The sequence below is a fragment of the Bactrocera oleae genome, chromosome 3 (genome assembly GCF_042242935.1).
Source record: "Bactrocera oleae isolate idBacOlea1 chromosome 3, idBacOlea1, whole genome shotgun sequence".
Taxonomy (NCBI): domain Eukaryota; kingdom Metazoa; phylum Arthropoda; class Insecta; order Diptera; family Tephritidae; genus Bactrocera; species Bactrocera oleae.
In genome coordinates, this window is record NC_091537.1 from 84581257 (window position 1) to 84606002 (window position 24746).

General features: G+C 34.4%; 1 protein-coding gene across 3 annotated transcripts in view; it reads right to left on the bottom strand.

The window, feature by feature from the left end:
* Positions 1-1080: 1080 nt before the first annotated feature.
* Positions 1081-24746, bottom strand: part of LOC118682292 (ADAMTS-like protein 3) — a 35147-nt gene continuing 11481 nt past the window's right edge. For all 3 annotated transcript variants that reach the window (XM_070107084.1, XM_070107085.1, XM_070107083.1), the window contains exons 3-9: positions 21328-21400; positions 12673-12777; positions 11127-11428; positions 9936-10092; positions 4670-4788; positions 1760-1862; positions 1081-1279 (exon numbers count right to left, since the gene is read on the bottom strand). In XM_070107084.1, coding sequence (XP_069963185.1) covers positions 11171-11428; positions 12673-12777; positions 21328-21378 — 414 coding nt within the window. In that variant the 5' untranslated portion in view covers positions 21379-21400 and the 3' untranslated portion in view covers positions 1081-1279; positions 1760-1862; positions 4670-4788; positions 9936-10092; positions 11127-11170. The remainder of the gene's footprint in view (positions 1280-1759; positions 1863-4669; positions 4789-9935; positions 10093-11126; positions 11429-12672; positions 12778-21327; positions 21401-24746) is intronic.

The window sequence follows — 24746 nt, forward strand, 5'->3', positions numbered from 1 at the left end:
GAAGTACTGTTCTATATGCCACATGCATCCCGAGTAGCTAGAACTCATTCCAAAATTGCTAAATTTGTTATTTTATCATGTTAAAAGGGACCCTTACCTCTAATTCATCAAAATCGTGGAAAAATGTTGAGAGTATTTCTCTTTTCTTTAAGGCAATTGGCAATGTATTTGATATGCGAGACGCAAACATTTAATTGCTTCCACAAAAGGAATTTAAAGACCTCTATCCTTATTTATTCATACACCAGTGCAAAATTTTTATATAACTTCTACATATAACAGACTTTTTTTTGCTGCAAGTTCTCCGAGGAACCGCAAGAAGGAAGTTTATCGACTGTTTGATATTTGCTTTAAGAATTTTGCTTTTATTTCGGTATAGTGCTTAGTACCAAAAACAGAATTTTAAAATCTTTGAATTATCTTAGTCGTAAGGAATACAGGTTACTGACTTCTACTACTTTAATGAATTCCGATACGTCGTTTTAAATCTAACTAATAATTTTTTGAACTAAGGTGGAAAAAATTACTTATAAATGCAATACATTTTAAAATTTTTAAATTACAAAAGTAAATGTCTACCTCATTTTCTAGATTTGACTAAGTTTGTCGTTAAACTTTAAGTAAAATTTCTCACTTCTCATAAATATACCGTGAAATCCTATAGCTGTTAACTTTAAGAAGACATATCCTACTTTTCTTTACCCCCTTTGTTTTACGCTGAGAGAAAACCAGCCTTGTGACCATTCACTGTGCTACGATGGATCCCTACTTGTTCCATTAAGACGGAACTATTTAAAACAACCCCCCCCCACCCTCTCTAAACGGATTTTCTATGACCATATTAGACTTGTTCCAAGTATTGGAATAAAATATTCTTGTCAAAACGATTAAAATTTTGATATCAAGCCATTCGACAAACTCTTAGTGTATTTGATCCCCACAATTTTTTTACATATTAGGCTAATGTAATATACTATATCCTCATACTGAGCTAAAAATACCATAAACTATAAAGTATTTCCCCCTTTAAAATTATATTATAAATTTGCAATTATCAGAATTATTAGATTTATTCCCAGCAACATAAAATTACATCCGCACTAACATACTAAACAATTTTACGAAGCATAAGATCACAAACGGAAATGACATTGAAATGAAAGCTTAATACTAATTATAGCGCGAAGAGCGAATGTTCCACCTATCACGTTGGGAACATCTTAATCATGCATGGCTCCTGTGTGGCTGGCTTTGGCGTTCGACACGTCACATCCAGTACCTATAGCGAAAGACACGATGAAAGAATATCACAAAAACGAAATCAAGTAAAAAGTGAAAATTATATAAAAAAGTTGTGAATTGTAATTTCACGAAATTAGTTAAATTACCGCACAACAACAACAAAAACAAAAGAAAGAGAGTGCGGCATAAACGTTTAGTAGTAATTATGAATACAATGACGGACGCGCTGCTTGACGCGCTTCCAGGCCTCGAAGCGCTTTTTGATAGTCTTCAAAGTGCTCGAAATGGAAAGTTTGAAAGCAAAATGTGTAAAGTGTAGCAACACCGCACAAGTATGCTCCATATAGAGTATATGTAAAGAAGCGCCAAGCTGCGTATGAATAATATTTAGCTTTTCTTGTTGTTGTTTTACGTTTTTGGTTATTGCTTCTGCCCCGTAACTTTTATTATTGTTCGGTTGCTTTCTTTCTTCTTTTCTGGCACACTGTTGCTATTTTATGACTCAATTTACACTTACCGTTGTCTTCATGCCATTATTCTCTTCCGCACACATCACCATGCGCTCACGGTAGCCAAGTCCACAGAGGCGACTACATGGACTCCAGTCATCAGTGATCCACCTGAAGCGTAATGAAAGCGAAATTATAGAAAATAGTTTATGCTTTTATAAAGAGTAGATTCGAGGAGCTAGGGTGGAGCAAATATAATGGAGAAATTACGGTAGCCAAGTCTCTTATAGGGATATTAGGTAAACATTTACTGGATATGATAATGATCCAGTTAGTTCAATTAAAGCAAATTAAAGAATGATTTGTTTTAAACGTTTCACCACATTGTTGTTCTAAAAGTGAGAATAAAATCAAAATGTTAGGTTAGGTATAGAGCGATGCATAAGACTTAGTGTAACAAGGAAACAAACAATTAAATGATTTTGGAAGACCAAGACCAGAGACCAATATAAATTGAAGCTTCTTCAAAGTATTGGGATCATATATTTTCGCTACTGGATCTTGACACAGATAAAATATTCTCAACGTTTTTGATCTCGATATTATAAAGTCTGAAATGTTTAGGTCCCAAAAACCACTAGCACCATGAGCTAAGAAGATCCCCATATAACCTCAAAACGGTCTGAGTTCTTAAAAGCGATAGTTTGACCGAAATAAAAAGAATTGCTACAAAATTTGTGTTTCGGATTAATAACTGGACTCTTTAAGAATTACAAGCTATCTGCTGCGAAACGATATCGATAACCAGCCCGTTTATGAACCCAAAACTACTCATAAAGCTATATCCAAATGAAGGAAATATTTTATTATTGAGAAGTGAATCTACAAATTACATTAAAGTACCTTTAAAGTCTTAGCAGATACAACTTTTTCGAAAAGATGCTCGAAGTTGTAGTGCTTAATAAATTACAATTACGTAACCTCAAATATATTAAACTTTCTACCTTCCTATAGCACATCTTAAAAGCTTCCGCTGATTATCGAAAAGTATTTGTATTTTTATGGTAAAGTAAGTATTGTACTTTCAAGCGGATTTCCAAAAAGCTTTGTGCTCCTTGTAGAAGCCGGCAATTTGCTCGATGTATTTTAATATGATTCAAATTTGAAAACGGTTTTTCAAAAAGTTCAGACATGGTATTCAAAAATACAGTTTCTAGAAATATTAAGATTTCTTGTTAAATTGCTTGTATTTAAGACTATCCTAAAACTAGCTGAAAATTTCCGAGATTTTCTGAGCCCCCTTATATGTACCGCCTTCAAGATTTCCACACAAATAGTTTTTTGTCTATACATACTTTGCATAAATGGATGCATGTATATAAAAATATTTGCATTTGACCCAGTGACCATAAAGAACCTTCATATTACATATATAAATAGTTGTCACATATTTCTGCACATATTTTGTTTTTGTAAATTGCATTGATGTAAACTATCTTTGAGTTCTACAAATTTACTTTTGCTTTTTCAATGTTAGGACGTCATCGACACAAATACATACACGCCTTCATGTATCTATTCAAATACTAATATATGATGTTACCAAAACAAGTTCAGGTATTCAACTTGTATACAAACGATGCAGGAAATTGCGCAAAGAAAAACAAATAAGCTCGTAAAACTTTAGTGAAAGTTGTTCTTGGGGTGAGGCGCTCGCAAATGAGGGCGCCAGTAGTGGAAAGTTTTTCTCTTCTAAGTGAGTTCAAGAGCTGTTACTGGTGACGCGTTAACAATAAATGAAGTGAACATAAAAAAAAATTTAACGATGGCGCCAATATAACCAAAAACTGAAGAATGAGTGTCAGGTGATAAGATGTCGAAAAACTAACATAACAATGGAATGAAAACAGTGGCAGAAAGTCGAAGGGAATGTCCAGCGCTAAATATGGAAATATTGTGAGCTAACGCTGCTTAATTATGGATGTCAGAGTTTATGGGACATTTTACATTCTTGTGTTGAGAAGTTAATAGATGGGAAAAAAAGTGAAAGTAAATGGTAAAAGTCTAGAGCTTTACGAGAGTAAAATAAATCCAATATACAAGTTAGTAAAATTTTTTGAAAAAACACTTTATTTTAGAAATTTGATCAATTCAGTTTCTGTAAGTTCAACATGATAATTTTAATTTTTATATTTCGCAAAATTCTTTATTATTAGATTACTCTTTAAGAGGCTTGCTGGATATTTAATTACTTATCATTTAATTTATTCGTTAGCTTCTCTTTTTTACATAATATGACTCATACCATAGCTCAGACACTAAAAGCCCTCCGCACATAATTCCAATATTTTAGTTCATAATGATATTTATACTCATAATAGCACTCGCATAGATTTTTGTACTCAAATTAGAAGTCATGCTCTGTTTGTACTCATATGCCTACATTATATATACTAATATTCACAATTGTATATGCATTTGTATCCGTACTAAGTTTAATACTCATATCCATATCCGTTCTGTTGTTTACTCATATTCGCTTTTACATTTATAAGTATACTAATCTTTTTGTTTATGCTCATATATATATACCCATATTCATACCAATGTGAGTACTTATTCATACCTTAAAAATATTTGTATTTACTTTCTCATATTCGCACTTTTATATATAGAAGAGCACAAAGAGAGTTCTTAACTTTTCAATGATAACACATTTCTCTTCTGATGCTTTAAATATTTGCCGGACGACCTCTAAAACTAAGTTTTGGCAAAAATTGCAAACAATAAAACTTGCCTTGGCAATTAGCCACCAGTAGAATAAAAAACACCGTACGGCTTAAACAAAATTCTTCCATAAAAGGTGGCAGCGACAGAAAACTCTGTCAATAGTAAACAAGCGAAAGAATAAACGAACCGACAGATATAGAAGGTAAAAGCTAATGGTGACAGTGGTTAGAAAACTTCACAAAACTTACTTGCGTGAGCACGTTTGCGTGTTGTAGAATAACACTAATGGTTCCGGTCATTGGGAACCGCACAGGGAGTCCTCGACTTCTACGCCAGTGACACGTATCCGACATACCGGTTGAGACATCTAATAGCCAGCGGGCGAAACAAGAGAGAGATAGAGTAAACGAATGAAATAAGTAGAAAATAAGAGTTAGTAGACGGAAGAAGCATAAAATTAAATTATAAAATATAAGAAATTTGTGAAATGTAATCTGGAAGTAAATATTAGAGGTATGTATATATAATATAATGGGTAGCAAGTCTTATCTTGCCTGCAATCATTTCTGTCAATGAAAGTGTAAAAACGATAGAGCAATAAAAGACATGAATACACGCTACAACGATAGACAAAGCAATAGTGATGGCCTTGAGGATGAGTAGAAAGAGTGGGCCGTGATGAGCGTGAGCGGTAGCGCAAAGTAGCAGACTTAAAAACACGGCGAATGTCACAGGCGGCATACAAAGTTGAGGTAGAATGTAAATGCTGCAATAGTGCGTAGCATAAAGAGCAGAAGCTTTGCTGAAACAATGTGAAAATATCGGCTGATTTGTAGGTAACTAAATGTTTGCAGTTACATCCTTTACATGCTTGAGACTTGCCAAGCCGACACTATTGAATTATTGGGTAGCGTTAACAAAATACCTGTTCTGTAACTATGGGTGCGCAGTCATTCAAGCTAGTGTAATAAGAGGACTGAATATGTTATCTGGCTGCTGAATCAGATTCTGAAAAGGTATTTGAGTGGCACTTCTGATGGGCGCACGCACTAACATTCTCACATGGTTGTTGATATATGACATTATGCTTACAGTTGAAATTTTATTTTAGAAGGGTTGCAACCAATTTAAAATTGTATTTGAATAAATATAATGAGATAATCAATAGAAATGAGAAAGCTGAAGATATTTGCAAAAAATTGCAGATGAAAATATTTGGTAAAGGATTGCCACCGTTTTAAATTTGTATACAATAAAATCTATATAATGTAAATAATATGCCGTAACACTGACTGATCATGCGTTATCACTGGAAAAAATTAAACAAATTTCTTATTATTTGGGGGATCGACGTTTGAAAGCTTATAAATCTTTATAGACTTCAAACCTGACCTCATTTCCGTTTAACTGGTTTACTTTAGCCGTTATATAATATTAACATTAAGCAAAGATATAAAAGACATTGAACAATGTGTTTTCAAAAATAAGATATAAGGACTGCATGAATGCTGCGCGACGCAATGGCAAATAAATTTAAGATTTTCCCCAATAAAAGTTTCGATTGACAAGCGTGTGACTCAAAAGTATAATTGGATTAACTAATTCAATTGTAGCTTACTTGCATGCATCTTAAGCAAAGTCGGATAGCGGTTGTGGAAATCAGGTCTGCATAACATAATTTAGCTTATGTGTTGTCTAGTCAAAATATTGTATATAAAAACTTAGTTGACTAATTTCAATGTACGTACATTAAACATATTGAAGTATAAAACATTATTGCTAAAAATTACGTACTAAACTTCAACTCCGATTAGTTGGTCTGACACACCCTAATGAGCAATGCTGATAAATCGAATATCACAGCTGAACGTCTTTTACCAATTAACATAGCTTAGTGTAGCATTTTACAACAACAAAAATAGTTATATGCAAACCCAAATGCCTTCAGGCAATAATCACCAAATTAGATACTCAGTGGCTCTTTATGCTTCAACGGCATATCCATGAGATTAATTAGAGCTTGTAAACACCAAAACACAGACATAAAATCGCATAAAGCCAAATGATACTGAGCCTTGCAGTAAGAGAGAGGAGAGCGGAATGACAGCCTGGAAGGAAATAAATAAATTTCCTACCTCATTATGGGGATTTCGGCGCTTGTCTTATAGGCCCTCGGCAGACAGTAAGGCGGCACTGTTATTGATGGCGTCTAAGGAAATTGAGAATGCGCGAAGAGAATTCGTAATTTTCGTAAAAAAGGGAAAACGGTAAAAAGGAGTGTAGATGAGAAGGCAACAAATCGATTTGTGTCGTTTGAAAAAGAAGAGTAAGAACATATAGACATTACTATGTGGGTGATATTGCAAAAATGTATTTGAGAAGTTACTAGAAGTATTTATGAACAAGTAAACACAAACATATGTATATACTCAAATATATAACATTATGTACTTTTATAAATCGTTCATTCATGTAAAAGTTACTGAAGCGAAAAAAGTTTATATATATGCATGTTTGTTAGTGTGAAAGCTGAAACTGTCGTGTCACATATAGCTCTCGCTGACAACTAGACTCTTGCGTGGAGTTAGTAGCACGCGAACAAAAAGAACAAGCGCCTTAAAATATACAAACTATTGTATATTTATATACTTATACATATGTACGAGTATATTCCTTAACTGCAACTACATTTCTTACCAAGTTTAACTGTCAGTTAAGTGTTTATTTTCAAGTAGTTTATCTGCCTGCTCATTTCTAATTGTATTGCGTGCCTCACTGTCGCTCTTTAGAGCTTTTCTCTTTTTTTATTCACTGCCACTGACTTTGTATAAGATTCTTCTGAAGACATTTATTTGACTATTGTAAGCTATTATGTTCACGTCGCACGTGGCGTATTAGTAATCTGCATTGCGTTTGTCAGGATAAATATTTGATTTTCTGTATAGTGAAATTAATCGCCTTTTTGGCACACTAAGCGACAGAATGACGGAGCCTGTTCTTTTAAGCCATTGTTTGTAATTTCTGTGTATGTGTTTGGGTAGCAATAGTTATTTATAACAACTTTATTATTTTTATTGGTTTCTTTACGTTTACACACGTCACATATGACGGAACAGTGTGTTCTTGGCACCGCCTCTCAATAGCAAAGTGGCTGTGAACAGGAGCTGCTGTCTCCGCCACAGACTCCGCAGCTGTCGATCTGCTTTGTCGAATCGATTTTTAAATTGCAGCAGAAGCGCTGAAGCGAGAGTAAATAGTTTTTTTTAATGTATCTGATTTATAAAAAATAAATTATACTGTAAAGACAGACATTCGTCTTTATATTTAAAGACCACATATACAAACGGTCTTTTGCTTAGCTTACATATTAATGAAAATGTTCATGAAATCACCGGCAGAAATCAGGTTTCCCAACACATTACGCTACTTTTCAATTTACAGCAACCGACGCGCATTTGCCTTTTATAATTCCTGTGCCACGCACCACGTCGCAGACGGTCAAAATGAGGCAGCTGTAAGCCCGGGGAGAGTTTGGAGAGTTCCCACACAAAACTTAATCACTTGGCCACCCTGACAACAACCAAATGCCGAAGCTTGAATGATGTGTGTATACACAAACATACAAAAGTATGTGTATGTTATCTTCTCAGTTGATTTATTTCCGCACTTTCTTCGGCATATTCATACATAACGAATATGTAACACGTCGAACATTATAAAATTATTTGTATGCTCGGCTAAGTATGCTTTTGTATCGACAGTGTTATGGTGCTAAAAACGATAAGCCGCTGGCACTCAAAGTTTGGCGCAGACCCTTGAATTGAGCACCTTTGACTCGGATGCTATCATCCATAGAATAGCATGATATATCGGCGTTTATTACAAAATTTGAGGTCATAACTTGTGAGCGTATTTAAATATGAGAGCAATGCTGGGTTAGGTTAAAATGGTGTACTAGGAAATGCAAAAATTAAATTAAACATTAGCAAAAACGACCACTAGGGTTAGGTTCACCCAAAGTCATATTAATGATTAATTAGATAAGTAATCGGAAATAATGTCTCAATTCCGATAATGCCATAACAACGGATATATCTGAGTTAGAAACTCTTGGCTGAACCGAATATAGCAAGATTACACTGTTTCCAACATCCTTATTTGCTGACCAGGACTAATCAAAATGCTCCTTCTGCAAATGTAACCGAAGATACTCCACATATAATATAATATATACAAAATAGTAAGAACACTAAAAAGAACCTAACAGAGAACGTCTTGCATAAAATAATGCAACAATAGCAGTATAAATGACTTCAACATAACCTACAATAATATACACTCTTCAATTAAACCAAGTTGAAAGGTGCCACATTTTTATACCTACCTTCGAGAGTTTTCTACTGAAGATGTAAATTAAAAAGTTTCCCTTTCATAACAATAATAGTACTTACATTTCCTATTTCGTTTACGAGCAACAATGCGCGAAGAGATATGTAACAGTAAACACGAAATGCGATCAAAGACCACGTAAAGTGGTTTTTTGCCATTCAAAGACACTCCAAAAGCACAGCGCCACACATACACATTACATTTGTTGGAGAGAACATACATACGATATGTAAGGAAGTGCGAGTATGTAGGTGTTGATACGGTATTTTATGCAATGTTGACTGCCAGAGAGAACTACATTCGTGGAGTTGGGGTTTTTGCGCATACGAATGATTTCTTTGTGTGCCTACGAACTCATACGAACAACAAATCGTTTACCACAATGTAAAATATCATAAATATATTTAAATTATGAGCCTTGCTAGCCTCCTTTGTGTCTGTTCGTATGCCTGAACTAGTCATTCTTACAAGTTCAGTGGAGTGTGAGTAAGTTTACGATTCCCATACGAAAATGAATGTAGAAAAATAAAAAAAAAATTTGTAAAAATAGAACAAACTGGCAAATAAAAGCAACAATAACAATAAAGATAGACTGAAGATAATAATAGAAATATAAATTCAGAAATCACTAACAATAAAATCACTTCAACAAAAGGCTCATATCGAGTTAGCATATAACTAGAATTTAATGTCAATAAACTTGTATGTTTGTTGTTCGGTAAATGCAGAGAACCTTCAATTTTAGAAAATTTTGTAGCTTTGTTATTGGCAGTAGAGAAATACTGAAGGAAAAAAAACAAAAATGAAAGTAAACCAAATGTCAGCAATATAAAAATAAATAGTGAAATTATATAACAGAAAGAACACGACTCGACATTATAAATTACACGGCATCACGTAACTTTCGGTGCCGCTAACGTGAATGTTGTCGCTGTCAATAGCTTTAGCTAGATAAGTATTAAGAGAAAATCTCCTTGCGTTCTTAAAATTACTCAAACAGTGGATTTAAACTTTTAACTTTCATAATTTTGCACTCAGCGCTAATTTAATAACATTACGTAATCCAAGATGTTACCTGAATTTTTTTGTTTTTTTAATATATGTATAAATGTAGTACTCACTCACCTGACATTTACTCTGTATGCACATATCAAGACTTGCGTGTTCGACCTACAAGGTGGTCGAGCCGGCAGTTGAATGATCACGTGATCGTCATAGTGCTCGGGATCCTCAACACCTTCGACTGATGAGGTGTCTCTCAAATATAAGTGCGCTGGAATGCCTGTGAAAATTAAAAATAATAAAGTTAAGTTAAGAGTTTGGCATAACATCATGTGTTGTGGCATTGTTGTATGATGGATTGGAGATTGGAGTCATTTGAACATATTTTAAAATTTTTTATACCCCGAACATGGTATATTATGTTACCACCCCGAGGGAAACGTCAGAGATCCTATAATAATTTATATATAAATGATCAGCGTGACGAGCTGAGCCAATTTAGCCATGTCCGTCTGTCTGTATGTCTCTATATACGCGAACTAGTCCCTCTGTTTTTGAGAGATCAGTCAAAAATTTTGCTCACGTTCTTTTCTCCTCAAGAAGCTGCTCAGTTATCGGAAACGCCGATATCGATACACTCCTGCATATTGCTGGCAAGCTGAACGATCGGAATCAAGTGCTTTAATGCAGAGCTTTTACATTTGACGAGGAATCTTCAAGAAATTTCACACTAGTTATTACCTAAGCCAATGATACAATCTCCGAAGAATTTGTTCAGATTCAGGAATCGTATTTGTGAAGGGTATTAGAGTTTCGGTGCAACCGTAGTTAACGTTTTGTATTTTTTTTTCTTTCTATTTCCTAAACTAATCGGTAAACAAGCTTCTATATCAAATTATATCGGTAACCCAAAGCCGGCCCTTAAGATCAATGCACCAAATGACAAACCTGAGCGTCACTGTAACCCATACCAAGTATTTTTCCCATCCTTCAGCGTAGCGCAGCTATGAATAGTTATGAGCGACAGTTCTTGCGTGTGCCATAAATTGGGTTTGCCTTTGTGTATGCGATGATTGTGTATTGTATTTGCGCTAATGTGATCATAAATTTCCAGTAACTGACATTCGATTTCGACGTACGGCATAGTAAGGAAGAAAAAGGCATCACTTAACACAAAGCGGACAAAATGGCGAGTCCCAGCAAATGCACTTATCGCTTGACGTCTACGACAATGGTGAATGTTTGCTACACGCATAGCGGATGAGTGTTGCATGTACTACATGTAGTTGTTTATTATTGCTTTTTCAGACTCACCTGCATGTCAACGCACATGGCTCCACATAGTCGTAGTGCGGCGTCTACGTGTAGAGTGTACGATCGTAGGGCACGTCATTGTAGGCGGCATACTGCTGCGGACATGGCTGCATGTTGCATATGCTATAGCGTACGCTGTCGCCCTTGCAGCCATTTGTGTTGTAGCAGCGGCGTATTTGTTGCATAATGCCGCCATCGCAGGTACGTGAACAAGTCGACCACTCCGACCAGCCGGACCATTGGCCATCATCTTTGCTGTCCGACGATGATGAGATGCTGCTGCTGCTTTTGGCACGCTTTTGCTGTAACATGCATTAATATAGGTGAACAAACAACAACAAGAACAAAACCGAAAAAAAAACAAAGAAAATGAAAATCCATAAATGTGGAAGCGCCAGCAAATAGGCTCCCTGAACTATTAATTACTAGAACTACTTGAATTGACCTGGCAGCAGTGTTTCGAGGTAACGTCTCCGAATATTTCTATGACGAATTCTAGAAGAAAAAAATTTCTATGGATAGGTTGTAGTTAAAATTAGTTTTGTCCACCTATATATCAGCATATAGTATATAATACACTTATAATTGGTGCTTGTACCTTTATTGATGTTTAGTCGACTACCGAAAACTAACGAATTTTGATTAAAATTTTTTGTTGATCGCAACGCAATCGGAGGGGTCATTGTTTGAGGATTTTTAATAGGTATTAGAAAAAACCGTTGCTAGATTTGATCAGAATAGGATTTGAACTCAGGTCCCCCATTTTAGGAACGCATGTATCTTAGTCCTTCGTTTCTGATCGAAAAGATTTAAAGAACATGAATGATGGCTTTGCGGGCTTAGAAAGTGTGCGTTTAAAAAAACATACGTTTTGGTCTAACATTAAGCATAATATAGTTAATCAAAAATTCTATAAAGAGAAAAGTGTATCTTTATTACTAAGCCCAAAGAGCCCGCTAGACCTTCCATAACTTGGAGTTGAATACGCGAAGCCTGCTGAGCCTATGTGCCGTTCAGTAAGAGACTGCCGTCAGAGAGTGGGTATACTCTAAAACAAAATGATATTAAAGCTATGGGATGATAAATTGGTCGATCAAGCTTAATCTGTCGTCAACGAGTATCTCTTTAGAAGTTTTCCGTTTTCTCCGCTTTAATAACAGCAATAAATGCTAAATTTGAGTTATGAATGATATGAAAATTGTGGATTTTGAAGAATGATAATTGGAGAAAAACTGTTCGGTGTAGATGATAAAAAAATAGAATGTGTAAGTATAAAATACACAGTCGAAATAGCATTAGGGACGAAAGATGAAGTTCATGCCATATTGTCATAGGAGAAAGAAGTAAAATGGGTTAAGTCAAAAAAGAGTACTTCTTAGTTGGTCCGACGAGTTTTCTGAGTTTTCTATTGAGTACATTAAGCACTCTGAATTTATTTATTTATTTTTTTAACCTGCTCCGCCACTAAGCTACAGTAATCAGACAATATCTACATACATATGTATAAACATTTCAAATTTTAATCATTATAATTGTTTTCACTCACTTCGAGTTCACTCTCCAAATCCGAGGCGGTGTTCCACGCATCATCGAATGCTTGACTGGCATTCTGACGTTTCGCCACCGATGTATTCTCAATGAAAATTGTCATCTAAAAATAGAATAAAAATACGAAATGCAAATGAGTAAAGAAAGGTAGAGTAGTCAATTAAAAATCTTGGTCAAACATAGGCAAACTATTTTTTCTACCCTAAAATTAGTAAAAAATTTGAAATCTAACCTACCAACCCCGAAAAAAGTTCATTCAGCGCTTCACCACTAAAAGCTCGCATACATTGCATAGCAACTCAACGGATCTTACTTGTGGTACCCTTGAATTTATGACGATACGTTGGGCTTTAGTGGTTGATTTGTTGTTTTTGAATGTTGTTTAAACTGTTACAGTTGTTGTTATTGTTGCTGGCTTTTAAATAATTGATTTTTGTCGTTTGCTTTCAGTCAGTTAGTGAGTTACGTTGCTGCCATTTTGAATGCAAAACGACTATCACTAAAGTTGAAGCAGGAGGCGGAAGCAACAATAAGCGAGTACCACCAGTGTTGACCAGCAAAAATTTTCACAAGCTTGAGCCGGCTCGACTGGCAGAACGAAGCCGCGTTTTGGAAGTCTTGCTGCGACGTTTTAATGCCCTATAAAACATTAACCCCACATCACCGACTGTCAATGTTTTATGCAACGTGTTGGGCGAAAAATGTGCACAAAAATACAAAAGAAAAGTACAATAAGGAAGTAGAGTAAAATGAGCAAGGCTGTGACAACTAAAAAACGGGTTAATGGTAGATTGAGGATTTTAGATGCCATCTACTTTAGCTAAAATAGACAAGTATTTAGATAAATATGAATATGTACGGTAAACAGAAAGTATCTCTAATACCCGCGATACAGGCTTTGTATCACTCAGCAATAATAATTTTAGTCAATCCGCAATATTTTTGTAACATTTTATACAAATACATGCAAACACATTAGTATCAGAAAGTTTTCGAAAATTGATGGCCCACAATTCCGGATGTTTTCCCTCAAACGGTTCAAATAATACTGTTTATTCTCTTTATTGACCGTCTGTCCCGTTGGAACGAATTCATGATAAACCAGTGCCTACAAGGCATGTTTCGATGGAATTGAAATCATGGTGGCATTTGTGTATCGCTTCAGAAGGAGCATATGTTGAAGGCGACAAAATAAATATTCATGAAGATTATACATTTTTCGTTTTATTTACAATTTCCGTTGTTAACTTACCATAAACGTCTCAGCTGTCATTTGGCTGTTTTTGCCAAATCCCGATGATTAATGTTGAAGGTGAAAGTGTTTGATAATGCACTTAAGCTGGTCACAAGAAGCGAAGGTAAATATGCAGGTGCGTTTCTGCAGTCAAATAGTAATTACGGACTTTTTAAAAATACAGTACAGTAAACCAGAAATAATATTACGGAACGAGTTAAAAATTGTTTATTTATTGCAAACTTTTCATGGAAATTTTTCAAAGAAAGTTGTTTTCTTTTAGAGTTTTTTAAGAGAATTAATAGATCAGATTAATCAATTTCATGTTTTGTGCATTTCCGTTAAGTGTAATATCTTGAAAATATTCTCTAAAAATTTCAAGTTGATCCTAAAATTACTTTTTGAGTTATTCGACAACTAACAAAGAGCGCTCGGGCACTTCAAAGCGCTCGGGAGCTCTAGTGTGTCTTAGTAGATTTCAATGGAAATTATACAGCTTTTAGAATACATAATAAACTCGGTCCTGATCGGAGGATTTTTTTTCTTCAAAAATTTCGATTTTTCAAGATCAATAAGTTATATTAAGTTGATTTTTTCCCAAAAATCTAGAAAAAAATTTCCTGAGGCCGCGATTTATTTGATTGATTTTAGATGAATTTCTGTGGACTTATGATTGTCACCGCAAGGACCTTTTTTTTTGGAACTGGGTCAACACTGACAGCTATAACTTGGGAAATTAATTTTTTTTTTCTGAAATATTCGTGGTTTCAAGTCAAAACATTGAAAACTCATTCCATATTACTACTTTTGTACAATAACATGACTTGCACAAAAAAAAAATTACTGACAATTCAAATTTTTTCGTGCCTTTGACTACCCCTAACCCCATAATATATATTTGCTTCTTCCTAGTAAAGCTCATCTCCCTCGAAATCAATTCGAAGTTAATAAGTTACAAATTGAGCTCTGAAGTCTTTGAATTCCTTCTGGCTTGAGCGTAATTGACTATTTTAATGCAAGAATCAACAAATATGCTTAAAGGGAAAATGGGAAAAATAATGCAAAGGGAAAGTGAAAGCCCAATAATTTTTATAAAAAGTACAATTATATACATATATTATATATATCTACAAACATACATACATAGCTCAGCATCATAAATGAACTACAACCAGCGTGAAGCATGCAACAAGCGCCCATAAGCGGTTCTCCTTCACATTAAAATTCCACGCACGTCCTGGCCAAATGTTTGTTTGCCTTTGCTACAGAGGAGGCAAACGCTTTTACATTAACAGTTACAGTTTACAGCCTATTCAAGTTGTTAGACAGGCTATTTGGTTGAAACCATATACAAAAGGAGTGGACTGATATGGAAAAACATGTTGCAACAATAGCAAAATTTACAATACGAAAAATTGGCGCGCTTCAACCAGCCGAATTGGCTGCTCTGCCGCTGTGGCATGCAACAGTCGCCAGGATATATTAGAAATACAAGTGTTGAATAAAAATGTTTGTGAATGCTGCCACAGCAGGGAAAATCGTAAAGTAAGAGGCAACATAAAAATCTACGATCATTGTGTGGGTAAAAGCAAAGTGAAATTACTATTTAAGTATACATTACACAATCACCCACTTACAATGAGGGAAGGCGATGGAAGACACAAAAGGAGGGGGGGCTGGCATTTTGAGTTTTTGGTAGCGTTGTTTACAGGTAGTATAGGTTTATGGAAAAGGTTTCAACGAAGGCTGCTAAGGCACGTAAAGAAATTGGTGCAACGGTGCAGAAAAAATGATGTTTGACAATTTTGTCAGATTAAGTTGCCATTTGCCTATGTTTTATAGGTACTTATATAATTAATACCAATTTTTAATAATTTTCGTGTCACGCTTATTAACCATTACTCATGAGTTTAAGAGCAATTCTTCAATTTTCACACTTTTTTCAAATGTGTGTGAATCAATTTGGCATGGAATCCGCATAATGGTACATGGTAGTTGTGAGTACCAATAGATTAAAATTTCGTCTGCGCTGACGTTAGGGCGCTTAATCACTCTTCAATAGTGCTCTGAAGAGGTCTCACAGTTGCAGCCATCAATTTTTCATGCAGGGTATTATTCACGCGATCTATTGAGATCCTGACCAACTTCTTGCAACAAATTATGACGGTCGCCAACGAATGTGAAGAGTCGTCTTAAACCTTATACAATCGCTTTTTACTTTCACTGCACGACTGCCGTGTTTTCCATTTTATAAAATCTGTGAAGACACCAATTTGCACATTTGGCATTAACGAAACTACGAGCCCACTTTATCTAAAATTTTGATGTCTACATTTCCGTATTTGAATTTCTCTTTCTGAAGGTGGCGATAAATGGACCACTTACATAGAATATGGTTGATATAAATATGGACTTGTTTTCAGAATTTCCTTTCCTCCGCCAGTTATGTCAGTTAAACGGCCTGAGCTTAGAGTAGTTGTTGTTAATGCGCTTTTGTTGCGTCCCTTTGTAGGTGTGTCAGTGGCGTTTCTAATGCGATTACACTAAGTTTCCTCTTCGAATCTTTTTTATAATAAAGAAAGTTAGATGGAAATGAATAAATAAAATGAAAAAAAAGCAAAAATCCTGCCGGGTGAAGTAAGGTGTAGCACGAGTTTTCTATTTTAAGGCAGTCAAGCATATTTCTAGCAATTAATGCAAGGCTGATGAAATTGCATTTTTGTAAACAGCATTTAACTGTTTCGAGGACTAAGAGGTATAAATATAAAGCCGTTAACTAAAAAATGATACCCTCAAAGATGTAATATATAAGATTTCGTTTAAGAGTTACTTAATTTAAAAATTATTGAGCTGTCCTTTATGCTAACTCTGGTATCCAAAATGTTTCGAAACATTTGAATATCGTGATTACTGGAAAGATAAAATTTTTTATGATCGAGCATTGATAATTTTCAAATCGTCGAAAATTTTGGATGTACTTATTCTGGCACTTCGAGATTTTATAAATAAGTTATGTGTTTTTGGCAGATTGAAATCATTAAAATATGAATCCCGCATTGGCGACAATTTCGTTTGTTGGCAAAGCCATTGCGCCAAAAATAGACCTCATCTGAGAAGTCGATTTTTCGTTGAAAATCGTCGCTGAAGAATCGTAGGAGAACGGGATTGCATAATAAACGTTGTGCCAAAGTGAAACGTGTTACGATGAAATGGTAAACCTTAAAGTACACACTGACAAAACTTGAGACAAATTTGTGAACTAACATGGCCGCCATAATGCCGCCAAGGCCGACAAAGTTGTAGATGATTGTCAAAAAATGCATATGAATAACTGACATAGGAGCAGCAGTTGCCGCAAGAGGAAAGAGAAGTAACCGAATCGCTTAGAAAAGCGAATAAATTGAGCATAGAGTAAGTAATGAAGTAGAAAAAGGAAGTATTTTCCAGAATCTAACTGCCCTTTTTAAACAAATCATCACAAAGCTGTATCATTTCTAACAGTTTCTATCTATCTATAATTCTCTACTCGAAGACTTCCGCTTGTATTTTTGCCTTTACTTCACACCTTCTATATTTTTCTTAGAACCACATATTAATGTAACCTTCGTCACGAAAGTGTGCTTGCTAAATCGAATAATACACCCGCTCGAATAAAATACTTCACATTTGGTTACAAAGGTGAGTGTGAATATCGTGAAATGGTACACACACATATATGTGCGTGTCAGTCCATTTATGTGCATATTCCTGATTCATATTATTAAAAGCAACACTTGGATAAATTGGTTTTAAGATTAAATCTTCCTGCAATCGTCAAAGCTTTTAGTTGCTCGTGTTATACAAAAGCCAAAAGGGAATAAAAAGATCGAAAAAACGAACAGAACTTGTGTACTGCAAAGTGTGGTGGGGTAAAAAGTAAGCGTTTACTTTCAATTTAGTCAGGTGGCAAACTATTGGATGCACGTTTTCCAAATGGATAGTGAGACGAACGGTTTTGGGGGACAATTTCAACATAATGGTAAACGAAAGGGTAACTTAACTACAACTTATTGATTCCAATAAAATATTCTGTATCGAATCAACCGAATTTAAATCACAGACAACACGAAAGTAAATAAAAAATTCCGCAAAGGAACAGGAAGATCATCAGGAAGAGCAAGAAAGTTTTAGGCCAACTGGTTGCGTGCAGTGAAGCGTGGTGGCTAAATAAAGGACACCCAAGGTGTTGAAAGCAACAGCAACTATTAATCTTGATTTCTTGCCATATCGGCACCTAAATATGTATTTATGTATATATAGAGTGATTGGCTAACTTTTTTGCTTAACAGCGTAATAATGGCTTTGAAGTGGTCCCAACACCTAAGGCAGTTGTAATTGAAATTAACTCTGCGTGCGAGTTGGGTCACAAATTCTTCTGCTTGACTAATTCTGAAGTTGTTCAGAAAAATTGTATTTTAAAAAAATTAATAAGAAAATTATTAGTAGTTAGAAAATTATTAGAGATATATAAATATATTCGTCTCACTTGCAGCTCTTCTTTCCAGTAAGGCTCTGAAATTGTCTATCTAAATGAAATTCCAAACTTTGAGTGCAAATTAATTACCTTATTTCAAACACAACATTGTTAATTAACCTTAAATTATTAATTTGCCTTATAAGCTACCGCAACAGCAATTATTCTTCCATTGTGAGTAATAATTAATCCTGATTGATTACTGATTGATATTAAATACTTATTTTTACGTATACAGTTATATATGTACATATGAAAAACCAGAGTTAGTTCGCTTTTTGCCTCTCATCATTGTGAGTGTACATACATAGATACGCGTACTTCAAAAAAGTTGTAATTGCACGAATTAATTATAGCTAATATATTTGGCTCATTATCCCTACACTAAAGGACAAATTAATAATTTTTCATTTTAATTTGCAAACCAAATCTCCGGCTTTTTGCCATGCACAGCAAAAGCTGTGAAATAAAATAAATCACATAAAATGCAAAACTAAACGGACACATAAATAAAGAGGTTAAACCAAATTATATCACAGCTTAAAAGCAAAAATGGAAAATATTTCACTTGGGCGAGCGTTATTTATTTCGTAATTTCCTCGAACAAGCAGTAATGATGTGATGGCGGAGGAAATTTTGTGTACAAAAAACCTTGTCACTCCAAATTTTAGAACACTGCACGATTTGGCACTCCGTCGTCACGTTTTCGTGACACAAGCCTGAAAATGTAATTGATTAAAAAAAAGTTATTACGGTTTGTTTTTGTGGCACGATTCGGGAGACACGCTGTGTCTTATTTTGATTACAACCCTAGACTAAGTCGTTGCTATCAGGACTCCAATATCCGCCATTAATGAACTTTCAAGTGTCAGAATGATTGATCAGATCAATAGAACGATCCTTTTCTGGTCAGCTAAAAAATTTTATTCATACACAACGAAGACACAATAATTTGCAAATAATGTGTGATGTTCATCGGTGTCGGATCGATGTTCATTGGTTTGCTTCAAATTAAAGACATCAAATGGAGAATAACTCATCCAAGCAGAAACGGTTGCTCTGTCAGGAATACCGCAAGAGTCTGTATTCTTGGTTGCACTCATTCTATAGTGATAGCATTTGGTCCTAAAAAATACTTTTTCTAAAGTGCCGATTGGTATCCAAAAATATCAATTGCGAATTATACATTCATGACAGTTGATTAGTCGTGGATTCATGCGCATAAACTCGAATATGTTTCATTGTAAGCGATTAAAAATTATACAAGTTTACCAATATGCAAGTCAAATGGGGACAACTAAATGTTATTGCCCGTAAACTGCCACAAAAGCGCGAACACACACATATTGAAATATATTATATTATACTTGTGCTTTGGATAGCTAACTGTAGTTGTTTGCATTGTTGTTGCTCAACTAACTCAGAACTGCAAATAAATTTATTTTGCTTTCATAGCAAATTGACTAATAGATTTGAATTTTTTTCCAGTAGAAGCTACTTGCCATAAACTGACCTTTTGTTGCACATACATGCATACATACTCTATTTCTCTTTTCGTGTTATTACAGTTATTATTAACCTCTCAATCTGTTGGTGTTGCCTTCCACTTCCGGCGGGCGGAACAAATTACTATTAAAGCGGCAAACTACAGATGGAGCCAATAAGAGAGAGAAGGCATCAAAAGAGGGAGAATAAAAAAGGAGTAACACATCGAAAGGCTGCAACTAAACTCAAGCGCTCTGAATGAAAAATGGGTAGGAGCTGTTGGTGCAAAATTGCACATGGCTTGCAAATACTGCTATGAAAAGCCTGTATTGTTGTTGTTGTCGGTTGTGGAATTGAATAGTAATGGAGTTGTAAACATTTGCTGCTGACAAGGCACATGCAAATAAATTTGCAGATATACAAACACATACATATATAACCAGCGCTTTAATGCAATGAAAAATTTATAGACGGATTAGTCTTTTTAAACCAACAAAACAATTCTTGAGGTTGTATTATACGATAAGCAAATTATATATGGGTCATTCAATCGAAAATTTAAATTCAAAAATAATGTACATTTTCATTAAACAAACAAAAAAACTAAATAAGAGTTTAAAAAAGTTTAAATTATTTGTTTGTAAAAAAAGTCGAAAAAATTGAACTTATATCTCATTGTTAGGCTGGAGCCAATTGTCAATAGTTATTTTTATAATGCAATACTGTTTAAAGGTACTTTTTCGAGCGTTGAAATTTTGAAAATACTTAAGTCGAATATTTTTCTTATTGAGTCGAAATAAAAAAGTTCAATATTTTTCATCCAATAACACAAAAAAGTATTTTGAACGAAAAAAAATTTTAAATGTAAATTTTCGATAGAATGACCCATATATAAAATCATAGTATTTTTATTTGGTATGTATGCATGTGTAGGTGCGTATCACAATCTGTGTTGTCTTGGTGACGAAGTTACGCTGTGCACTCTTTGCAACAATATTAATGTGGCTTTTTACTACTTAGATGGCTGTTATAAATTCCAAATGTTTACAATTCCAAGTATACATAGATATCTTTATACATATGTATGAAGATGCACGGATACACATATATGATTAAGTTAGCTTGTTGAAAAATTACGCTTACATAATATGGAAAAATAGCTTGGTTTGTTTCATTACATTACTACTTTTTCGCCACTCACTCACCCTCCTGCCACCTCACATAACAGAGAATTTATAGCATTTTGAGTAAATGAATAAAAATGCCTCGAAATGCTGAGTATTTTAGCAATTTTCGCAGCAATTCAAAACCTTGTTGCATATTTCAGCAACTCTCGTGCTTATATTGTTTTAGTTTCTTCGGAATGTGTATATTTATTACAGCTTTAATCTATACAAGTAGTAATTTCTATAAGCACTTACCAATTGGATGACCCAGAAATGTGCTTTTGTATCCATTATTTTTATCTGCATAGTCGTAGCATCATGATTTGCTCTGTAAATATATAGTAGGAAAATTACAATTATAAATAATTATTAGAAAAAAATTTTATAAAAAATATTTTATAGAATCAACATCTGTATATTTATTACGGTATTTATTATTGTGTATACCATATTCAAAGGGCTTGTGTGCACTGATTCCATTTGTTTTTTTTTTGACATCAGGCCATATTATACACAAGATGGCATGCTTATAAAATAAAAAAGATATCTTACTATTTAACTGATTTATATGCTCTGAACTATACACAGAGAACCAAAAGTATATAGGTATATATGAAAGCTGTGACGTGGTTATGTTGTGTTTTGTTCTTCTTCCTCTATGAAATATAGATTGTGTCACGCCCATTGAAACAATTTTTGAATTGATCTCTTTGCAGGCCTATTTAATTCTCTACTTTACAGACTTACTGATAAATAAAACTAAAAAAATGGCAACCTTTGAAAGTCACTTCACCTTAAAATCAACTCCATTATGTAGATTATATAATAATTAATAAAATAAATTTATGTCGTGCAAATGTGTTGCAAATAATTTGTGTTTGTCATCTCATGACGCGACAGCTTAAGCTCAGTTAAGCAGTGAATAGTTATTAGTAATCACAATTCTATATATTAACAACAGATTTACGTATGCACGATTCAATACACAAACACATAATGATATAAACGCATAAAATGACAAAGTCAATAAAACTTTAGTAAATGCATAGTAAGTACTGCTAACTATTCTAAGTAAGCATACCAAAGTATTTGTACTAACTAACATCTCTCTGAGCACTCCCTCTCATTTCCTTATGTCGTGCAAAAACCTACAAGTGTCCATGTAAATAAACGTTAAAATAGAATCCGATTGAGTTGACTAATTGGCACATTGACAATTGGCATAGTGTCGAGTACTTAACACGTTTCACAAATGCCTTGAAGTGAAAACACGCAAATTTCCAAAAAATAACAATAAAGAAATAAAATTAAATAAAAGTATAATACAACTAAAAATGAGATGCAGAAGCATAAACCAAATGAAAAACGCTTGGACTGACATTAAAATTCATCTTTGTCTTAGATTTAGTAAGTAAGTAATTGCAACATTATGTCAGACTGTGCGTTTGTGGTGATTTGTGAACACATTGCTGTTTGTTATAGATATGGATAGAGGTATGCACCGTCGCTGTTTGTTATGTTTACAGCAGCTGTAGAGGTGATGGAAGAGGTGGCGGTGTTGCACGCAACGCAACTGACTTGCGGCAAGATGCGTGTACATCAACAAGGCACAACAGTTTCTAATGACCATAAAGCCCAGAGCCAGAAATGCGTAACACGCATAAACTAACTTATAATGGGATGCATACACATACAGACATGTTCTTCTATACCTATATGCATAATATAAAAGAAAACAGATATATGCATGTTACTATGAAGTTATATAATTGTAAGTACTATATAAGTACAGTGGTGCTATGAACGCAAAGCCACACTCCTATGTACACGCACTCTGAAGCACATATAGTTCTCATATATAATACTTCTGCGAACACTTAATGTCACTCATACGCACTGTCAGCAGGACAATTGAAAGTTTCAGCTTTGTGCGCATGAATGCTTTGGTAACGCATATATCTATGGGTTTATATGTGTAAATGTGTGGAAAGTGTTAGAGAAAAGTGAATAAAAGCAAGTGTAAGAAAACATGAAAAAGTAATAACCAATGTATATGCAAAAAGTAAACTCAATAGAGACAACAGCACAATATATACATATATTCAAGTGTTAACAATTTATGAAAGCTCTGCGTGTTCTTAACTTTCCGACAATCCCACCACAGGTCGGAACTTTACTAAACACATCCGAGAAATGTTCACACAATGTCGCTTGTAATACGAGACACCACTTGACTTTCAACTGACAACAAAAGTAAATTTAACAGAAAGCAAATCTGTTCACAGAAAACAAATTTTATAACGACGTAGAGCAGAAATATATATCCTTATAATTTAACTTAAATATTCTTACATTTTGTCAACTTAATACTCATTTCACACAAGAGAAAAAATTAAAAGTTTATTCTCAAGAGTTGAGACTGTCTCAAACCACAACCTGGTGGATTCTGAAAAAGGATTTGGGCTTGCATCCGTAGCTCAAGAGCTGAAGCCATTGTTCTCACTCAAAAACTGAAACCATTGGACCACCGTAAAAGTCGTGAATTTGCTGAGTTTGCCTTGAAACCACTTAAACGATAACGATTTTTTTAAGAAAATCATCCTCTCCGTTGAGGCTCACTTTCATCTGAGTGGTGCGGTAAATAAACAAAACTGTCGATTTGATGCAAAAAAAATCCACAAATTATTTATGAACAACCTTAACATTCACCTAAATTGTGAGTTGGTGTGGTTTTTGGTCTGGTGGAAACATCGATCCGTACTTCTTTCGAAAATAGCTGGTGACACCGTTACTCTCAATAGAGAGCGGTATAGATCGATGAAAACCAATTTCTTATGGCCGCAATTGGAACAAGTTGATCTTGGCAACATTTGGTTCCAACCAGACGGGGCTACATGCCACACAGCACGTGTCACAACCGAATCATTGCGTGACAAGTTTGGAGATTTGATAGTTTCAAGAAATTTTGACATTGAATGGCCAACGAAAAGTTGTGATTTAACACCATTAGACTACTTCTTGTGAGGTTATTTGAAGTCATTGGTTTTAAGTATAAAACCAGATTCACTAAAAGCTTTAGAAGTCAATATTGAACGTGCTATTCATGGCATACGACTTGATTTAGTGGAAAAAGTAATTTTAAGTAATATTAAGTTCATCGAATTCGTTCGTGCAAAAGAAATCGTGGAGGCCATTTGAATGATGTTATATTCAGAACTTAATTGTATCGTTTGTGCTTCACATTAAATAAAAAATATTTGAATTACCTTAAAAACTAGTGTGTTGATTTTTAAGCTATTGCATAGCTTCATATTGATTCAAGAAATTCCGTAACGAAAATAAATCTAACACGCTCATAAAGTTTGCGCAAAATGTTTGCATACTTGTAGGCGTATTTTCGCATATATCGCGAAAAAATTAATTGAAGACACAGAGCAGGGCAATTCAGATATAATAATAATTAATATAAAATTTTTTGAATGGCAAATAATGAAATTTTACAATAATTTAATCATAATATTAGTAATATTACTATTATTTGGGAAAATAGCTACCCCAACTTTTAGAACAGTAACTCGTTTGAATTGAACAAAACAATTGAAATTAGGTATTTCAATTGGATCATCAATGGTAATACAGTTCCACTTATCTTGGCTGGCGATTTCAACATCAAG